This window comes from Solanum tuberosum, unplaced genomic scaffold, assembly GCF_000226075.1.
Source record: "Solanum tuberosum cultivar DM 1-3 516 R44 unplaced genomic scaffold, SolTub_3.0 scf00103, whole genome shotgun sequence".
Classification (NCBI taxonomy): domain Eukaryota; kingdom Viridiplantae; phylum Streptophyta; class Magnoliopsida; order Solanales; family Solanaceae; genus Solanum; species Solanum tuberosum.
Genome location: NW_006239027.1, coordinates 1,103,338 through 1,112,489, shown reverse-complemented (window position 1 = coordinate 1,112,489; position 9,152 = coordinate 1,103,338). Strand labels below are relative to the sequence as shown.

Sequence of the window (9,152 nt, the reverse complement as noted above, 5' to 3'; positions counted from 1 at the left end):
TTAGAAGATCATACTTTTTCTTGTTTAATTAAATATCTAGTATTTGATATCTAATGGCCTGATTAATCTAGATTCATATCGTGAAAGAAAAAATTACGTAATTACATGACTTATACCATTTGAATTAATTACAAAATCTCATTTTCCTTCTCTCTCTCTTAATATTTGGATACATGACCCCACTTCTATCATATATATTACAACTTTGTTTGTGTATAATGTATTTGATACAAATGTTATTGTTGATACATAACCTCAATTATATCAAACCTAAATCAGTATGGATCTGGTTTATAGTTATTTGTATATGATACATAACTTATGTATCGGTTGCTATGTATTGGGTGCAGTGGCGTAGCTACCCTTATGTCAAGGTGTCCAATTGGATACCCTTCGTCGAAAAATTATACCATATTTATAAGTAAAATGATAAACAAAGTTGTTAAATAAAATATTTTGGACACCCTTGACACAACAATATGATGTAGTCTAGTGGTTTCAAACGCCTTGAAAGAGTAAAGACACACAAACTTAAAGTGTTTGTGAGTTCAAATCTCACTAGTAGCAATTTTTTTCGCTCCGCCACTGAAAACTTTCAGAATAAGATATAATTAACGCCCAAACTATTGAAGTTTATGTACTTTATACATAAAGAAAAACATTTCATGTCAGAAGTTTCTCCATTCATAAGGCTTGATATCCGAATTAAATACCAAAAATAACATACAATACAAGAAAAAGATAAGGCAAGATAAATTAAGCTATAGTTCTTTCCATAAAATCGAATTCTAAATAAGTATACATAAATGTATCACATATAATATTGAATTAAAATATTTTATTCATTTTTTTTGTGTGTGTTCTAATTATCACAATCATGGTAACAATTGCAAACTATCAATCCTGAGCCATGGATCATCTCACAATCACCACTTGGATTTTGTGACTTGAAATTATTAAGACATTTCTCCTCACAACAGTGTTCGTCACAAAGTTTAAAACTGCATACACCCAGAGCCGTTAAGCATTTATCATTTGGTACTATCACATTGCTAGCTATATCACGAATTCCATTAGTACCTGTTCAAGACCATAACATAATCAACATTATCAATAACAACATATTCAGTGAAATTTCACAAATAGATGAGATATTTTATAGCTAAACATAAGAAAAAATTCATCATAAATCATATTTAATGATTAATTAGCAAAAAATTATGTCAACGAATTATTTAGCAATAGATTTACAATGAATACAAGAATAAAAAGAAATAGTGAGAATTGAAAAAATGTACCTAGTACACAAACAAGGAGGAAAAAACACAAAGTTGATGAGAGTTTAGCCATTTGCTTGTGATGAAAAAAAATATATGCAAAAATTATTTTGGAATATGAATATTTAAAGGTAGAAAATGTGTAGAAAGTTTAAAATCTAATTAATTGAAAAGACATATTAAGTAAAACTATAAATGGATTAATTATTGATTTGCTAGATTTGTACATTCTTTGACTTGGCATATCTTATTGTGAAAAAATATTAATGTTCTTGTTAAAATGAATTATATGAGACTTGATTTTTTTTATTCTTTTATCTAATATGTTTTATTAAGATATTAACTTTTCTGTTACAATAATTAATAGACATTAAGATTGGTCAAATATTTTTTAAATTTTTTCATATTCAATTGGTCAAATATTTAGAAAATATTTTTTCTAGGTCAAATATTTTGAAAATATATTCTTTAGAAAAAAAAAAACTTACGCCCTTACCTCTTTATTTATCTAAATTATATACAAATAATTTTAGAATAATAATTTTTGTTTACTTACAAAACTCAACTTATTTTCTAGAAAATATTTTTCAAGAAACATTTTCCACCATATGCTCTATATGTATTGATAGAGATATTACCTTCATTATCCTTCAATTATTGATAAGATTTATTTTGGTCTTCATAATATCCATTATCAAACTACATGTATTGTTGAAATTATTTCATAAACTTATGTATACAAGTTAATGTGCACAATAAATCTTCAATTTATTAAATTAAGCCAATCATGATTTTGTTTGATTTATGAGCTAGAGTTTAAATTGCAAAAATAATTACTGATATTTGTATTAGAATAAATTATTTCCACCAACTACCATCAAACTTGAATTTGACACTTTTTTTCTTGATTAACAACAATAATTTATAGTAAAGAAAATATGCTTATTCCTTTTTCTTTATTTTCTTGCAATTTTTTTCCTTACTTTTGTTTCTTTTTCAAAGAAAAGCACCTCCATTTTCTAAACCTCCCCCACATGAAAAATAAATCATGTCGTATCAAATTACCATTTAATTTATTTTTTATTTATACAATAAAATTATTATGTTTGAAGTAGATTTAAAATAATCATTTAAATATATTCTTGAATAGTTTTGATCTTTTGAATTTGTAAAAAATGAGCAATATTGTTATTCATCAGATATTTAACAAACTTTTAAGGTTAGATGTAACAAGAATTATTCAAAAAGAATGTTTAATCAAAAACACAAAAAATGTTCTAAAAATTGCAAGATCCAAAAGTGCATCAAATATAATAGAAATAACCAAACACAACATAATTAGTTGCACATTATAAAAAAAAGAAAAAGAAGCTGCACAACAAAAATATAACAAAAATTACCAAAAAATGTACATGATTCTAAATTAGAGTTTCTCTCTCTCCTTTTTTTTATTTTTTATCTGATGCTTGACGCTCGTATTAGAGTCTGATTATTTCGAATTCACATCGCATAAGGTTCATTCTAAAAGAAGTGCTCCCTATCAAAGATTTTTATATACCCACGATTCGAGTTTAAAACCTCCAATTAATAAATGAGCAATCTCATCCACTGCACCAAATTTGTTGTTGATGGTAATATGAATTTATGTTAAATCTTCATCTTTCATAGGATTCTCCTTAAACAAAACAATTCGAATTTATTAATAAGCATTTACAAAAAATAAACCATACTTAGTTTTAGAGGACAACACATATTGTTCCACGTTCACCCTTAATCAAAGGTCTCAAATTCAAGCTTTGAATATGGAGAAAATTCGATTGATACTTATTTTTAGAGGACAACACACATTGCTTCAAGTTCATCCTTAACTAAAGGTCTCAAATTCGAACAATATGGAGAAAATCTTGTCGATAACATCACTCTCAAAATAAGTCATGTGGTGCGTGATTCGAATTTAATCAGGACTTTAATACGGACATCAAATGTCGAAATAACATATATTTCATATGGATATCGAACATTTAGCGGGAAAAAAAATAGGAGACCATAATATTGTAAAGGCAAGATAAATTAGGCTATAGTTCTTCCCATAAAATCGAATTCTAAATAAGTATACATAAATGTATCACATATAATATTGAATTAAAATTTTTGATTCTTTTTTTTTTTTGTGTGTGTGTTCTAATTATCACAATCATGGTGACAATTGCAAATTCTCAATGCAGAGCCAGGGATCGTCTCACAACCACCACTTGGATTTTGTGATTTGAAATTATCAAAACAGTTTTTCTCACAACACTGTTCGTCACAAAGTTTAGAACTGCATACACCCAAAGCTGTTAAGCATTGATCATTTGGTACTATCACATTGCTAGTCGTATCACGAATTCCATTAGTACCTGTTCAAGAACAACATAACCCGCATTATCAATAATAACATATCTAGTGAAATTTCACAGATAGATGAAATATTTTATAGCAAAAAAGTATGTCAATGAACTATTTAGCAATAGATTTACGATGAATACAAGAACAAAAAGAAATAGTGAGAATTGAAAAAATGTACCTAGTACACAAACAAGGAGGAGGAAAAAGCACAAAGTTGATGAGAGTTTAGCCATTTGCTTGTGATGAAAAAAATATATGCAAAAATTATTTTGGAATATGAATATTTAAAGGTAGAAAATGTGTAGAAAGTCTAAAATCTAATTAATTGAAAAGACATATTAAGTGATTTGCTAGATTTGTACCTTCTTTGACTTGGCATATCTTATTGTAAAAAAATATTAATGTTCTTGTTAAAATGAATAATATGAGACTTGATTTTTTTTATTCTTTTATCTAATATGTTTTATTAAGATATTAACTTTTCTGTTACAATAATTAATAGACATTATGATTGGTCAAATATTTTTTAAATTTTTTCATATTCGATTGGTCAAACAAATATTTTGAGAATATTTTTTCTTGGTCAAATATTTTAAAAATATACTCTAGAAAAAAAAATACTTACTCCCTTACCTCTGTATTTATCTAAATTATATACAAATAATTTTAGAATAATAATTTTTATTTATTTACAAAAATCAACTTATTTTCTAGAAAACATTTTTCAAGAAAACATTTTCCACCATATGCTCTATGTATTGATAGAGATATTTGCCTTCTTTAACCTTCAATTATTGATAAGATTTATTTTGGTCTTCATAATATCCAATATCAAACTACATGTATTGTTGAAATTATCTCATAAACTTATCTATACAAGTTAATGTACACAATAAATCTTCAATTTATTAAATTAAATCCTTCGTGATTTTGTTTGATTTATAAGCTATGAGTGTAAATTGCAAAAATAATTACTGATATTTGTATTAGAATAAATTATTTCCACCAACTACCATCAAACTTGAATTTGACACTTTTTTTCTTGATTAACAACAATAATTTATAGTAAAGAAACTATGCTTATTCCTTTTTCTTTATTTTCTTGCAAAAAAAAATTTCCCTTACTTTTGTTTCTTTTTCAAAGAAAAGCATCTCCATATTCTAAACCTCCCCCACATGAAAAATCAATCATGTCGTATCAAATTATCTTTTAATTTATTTTTATTTAAACAATAAAATTATGTCGTATCAAATTACCTTTCAATTCATTTTATTTATACAATAAAATATCAGATTTGAAGTTGATTTAAATAATCCATTAAATATACTCTAGTAGTTTTGATCTTTTGAATTTGTCAAAAATGAGTAATTTTGAATTTCATAAGATATTTAACAAAATTTTAAGGTTAGATATAACGAGAATTATATATATAAAAAAGATTTAATCAAAAACATAAAAAATATTCTAAAAATTCCAAAATGCAAAACTACATCAAATATAATAGAAATAAAATAAAAAGATAACAAAAATTACCAAAAAAGATGTACATGATTCTAAATATGAGTTTTTTTTTCTTTTCTCTTTGGTGTTTGATACGCGTACTAGAGTTCACCCTTAATCAAAAGTCTCGAATTTGAGCGGTGAGTATTGAGAAAATCATGTTGAGAGCTTCTCCTTCAAAATGGACTCGGTACTACACTATTCAAATTCAATTAGGACTTTAATACAAATATTACATACCAAATTAACATAATTTTTAATACGAATATCAAATATCGAACGTAAAAAATAAAAACAATGGGGGACCATATTGTATATTTTCTCTAGCAAAGCTCTATCATTATTTTTATTTTTATTTTTGAAACAAAAGTAATACTAATAATTATAGGTGAACAAGAGAGGCAATATACTGTACTTCCATTTCTTCTTCACATCCAAATACTGATCTGATCCAAAATAATCAAAGGTAATCAGAAAAGTTTTAACTCTCAGATCTCCTAGAAAAAAAATCAGATTTATGTATATGGGGTTGTTTCAATTTGTGTGTATGTATGATTTTGATTCAAAGTTATGGGAATCTGAGCTTTTTTTGGTGATTTTTTGTTGAAAGTTTGGATTTTTATGTGATAAAGTTGAGTTTGGGTTTGTTGGGTTGTTAATTCATTGTTGGGTTTTGCTTGAAGAAGCAAATTTGTTGTCTTTTTCAATTGAGAACTAGTGGTTGATGAAAATAGTGATAGTGGGTGTTGATTCTTGGTGATTAAGGCTTGATTCTCAGTTTTGAAAGTAGAGAGATTACTGATTCAAAGTGTGAGAGTGTGAGTGATGGGGATGCTATTTGTTTTGATGAGAGATCTGGGGTTGATTCTTTTTTGTTGAAAGTTTGATTTTTGTGATGAAGTTGAGTTTGGGTTTGTGTGCTTGTTAATTTGTTGTTGTTTGGTTGTTCTGTCATTGTTATGAGGTTTGCTTTAAGAAGCAATTTAGTTGTGTTTAACAATTGAGAAGCATTGGTTGATGAAAATAGTAATATTAGGTGTTAATTCTTAGTTATTAAGGCTTGATTCGAGGTTTCGAAAGTAAGATGTTATTGATTCAGGAAGGGAGAGTGTGGGTGATGGGATGCTATTGTTTTTGACAAGAGATCTGGGGTACTAAGACTTCAGGGAGTCTCTGTTTGAGTGGGAGATGAACTTCCTACGGTTGTTTGGGGCTGGTGGAAGAGAACTTAGACATGGTGTATGTTTAGGAAAGGCGTTGATGAATTAGTGAGGCAAGGATTGGAGGAGTGATGAGTACTTTGGTCAGCACTAGGGGACTCCTCATTCATTTTTAATGGGAAAGGTGGTAAGAAATTTAGTGATAGTTTAGGAGAAAATGTGGAACATAGGAGAATCGACATGTTTCTCCACTCACCTCTAGCCGTTAGAGGTAAGAGGAGAAGAAAGAGACTTTCCAGCCACTTTTACCAATCACCAACTACATCCCCGAGGTCGGAACAATTAGGCGCCAAGTTCATAAAGGAAAAATAGAAAATGTGGAGCCTAGGAAAAGCTCAATTAACTAAAAAGGAACGCACTAAAGAAGGGAGAGTGGAAAGGTCCCTTTTATCCATAGGTTTAGAATATGCAAGTCTGAAATTGTCTCAGAGACTAGAGCTCTTTATTTGTTTTAGATCATAAAAAATAATGGTGATTTTGGTTTTAATTCAAAGGAGGGAAAGATTATTGGTATGTGACTTGTGAGTATTTCTCTTCCTGTTGTGACAAAGATGATATCTCTGTTTCTTGTGTTTCTTTTCATTCTCCCTGCATTCTTAAGGATGCCTAGTGTTGGCAAAATAGTTGTATTCTTCTTCTGATATGTGATTGAATCATAAATGTCACTCTCCAAATTTCCCTCGTTGAAATGCAAACAGAATGCAGACTTTGAAACTTTTAAAGCTACATTAATATTTTCGTGGTTCTTCATGGTTTCTACCAGCACTGTTATAGTGGATTCATATGGTTATAAGAAGATTCTAATCAACTTCAGTGTTGTACTGATGTTTCTTTTCTGAATTATAATTAGACTAGTAGGAGCGTCACAGTCTCCACTAATGCTCAAAGTATAATGGATTTCCTCATTTCTGTAGCGATTATCAGCTGTGCTTCTTCTTTTATGTTGTTACTTGGTGCATGAAATCTTCGCTAACATATTTGAAAGTTTCTCTTATCTTTAATGTATATGGCCTGCCTCTACATCTTACTGGTTTCTTGAATCAGGTTGTTCCTGGGATTCTTTAACAAGAGAGAATTACAGAAATGGGTCGTGGAGTCAGCTATGGAGGAGGGCAAAGTTCACTGGGATACTTATTTGGAAACGGTGAGGCGCCAAAACCAACCACGGGAAATGCCCCAGCTGTTCAAAGTGAAGGGCAGGCAATAAATAAGGAGCCAGCTTCAAAGCCTACCGTTTCTGCTACAGTTGATGCTACTAAGCAGATTCCTGCTGGTATTCAGAGCACTGCTTCGAGAAACCATTTTGGGGGAGATGGTCAAAACACAGGCAACTTTATCACGGTATTGCCCTCGTGTCAATTAGTATGATGTCTTTTGAAATGCTTGTTTAGTTCATTTCATGCTTTGCTGGAAAAATATTTTGATTGTTCCGACTTCCGAGGTAGAGTATTGATAGCTTGCAGGCTGGAACCTCATCTCCAGCAGTGTTTTATAAGTTGAAATAAAAAAGCAACAAGGTCAATGAGGCTTGAAGCAAAACACGAGAAGTTGCACACACGAAAATTAAAAACCACCAACACATGTGGATTAATAGTATAATAATCAAATTGCAATTAGATAACTAATTTCTCAAAGTTGAGATTTAAAGAACTGATTGCTTCTTATTGGGATTTCTTTGCACATATCATTAGTTGAATTGCGCACTTCTCAAAAGCTTAATGGTTTCACCCATGAAGCAATGATCCCTTGTTTCATATTTCTACATCGCTTTAAGCGACGAAAGCGATGGCTTTTAATAACACTAATCTCCAGGCTTAATCTCTCTTATCTTAACCACAATTCTGCCATCCATATTATTGAATAGGGAAGGATTGTTGGATTTACATCTATCAGGTATTGAACTTATTTTATTAGCTTTCCTGTCATGAATATCTTGACAGCATTTTTGCTCAAATGGTACATTTGCACCAGTCTATGAGTGTGTGTGCATCTTTGTTGCTGCAACCATAGGTGGTCTCACTGGCTGTGTGTTTCAGGTTAGGATAAGTGCTAGCACATTCTATTGATGTAAACTCTCCTATTGTGGAGTGAGAATAATTTGTAATCCTGCGTTTTTGGGGGACTGCTGACTTCCTGACCGACTTCTAACATATTGTTGTGGATTTTGAGATTGATCCTGTGGCATTTGCTTGCCAGTTAGAATCCCATTCAGATAAATATGCTTTAGTTCCTACTCGGAAACTATAATTGTCAGTTTGTCATTGAATTATGATGAAATAATTTTGGCCTCTTACAATAGAGTGGATCTTATTAATTCTTGTCCTGTATAATGTATCGTTGATTTTTCAATAAACGTGTCTAGTTTTACCTTGATGTAGGACCGGCCATCTACCAAAGTCCATGCTGCTCCTGGAGGTGGATCTTCTTTGGGTTATCTCTTCGGTGGTGGCAGCAACTGAGCAATTCTCCAATCTACAGTTGGATAATTGTTTTATCACTTCTTTACCTTTTGTGTTTCGACACTATGTTGTAATTGTAATTGTAATTGTGAGTACTTCAGGTTGTTGTGAAGGGTTAGTTGCATAAGGCTTTGATCCAAAGTCCCAGTTGACACTCATGAAACTAAAGTTACTTTCAATGTAATATGCCACCTTTGTTAATTGATCATTTGATTGAACAACTTTTCTTGCCTATACTTCATATCTGTGATTGTTAAGGGAAACTAGACATTGTTGACTACTTACTAATCTTCTACCACAGTTCTCG

At 30.1% G+C, this 9,152-nt stretch overlaps 1 protein-coding gene across 1 annotated transcript; it reads left to right on the top strand.

Moving 5' to 3' along the window:
• The first annotated feature begins 5,514 nt into the window (after window positions 1-5,514).
• Window positions 5,515-9,081, top strand: LOC102592684 (protein SPIRAL1-like 1). The gene is made up of 3 exons (XM_006348616.1): window positions 5,515-5,632; window positions 7,431-7,727; window positions 8,765-9,081. Exons 2-3 carry the CDS (start codon window positions 7,470-7,472, stop codon window positions 8,843-8,845), a joined length of 339 nt encoding a protein of 112 aa, XP_006348678.1. The 5' UTR covers window positions 5,515-5,632; window positions 7,431-7,469; the 3' UTR covers window positions 8,846-9,081.
• Window positions 9,082-9,152: the final 71 nt, after the last annotated feature.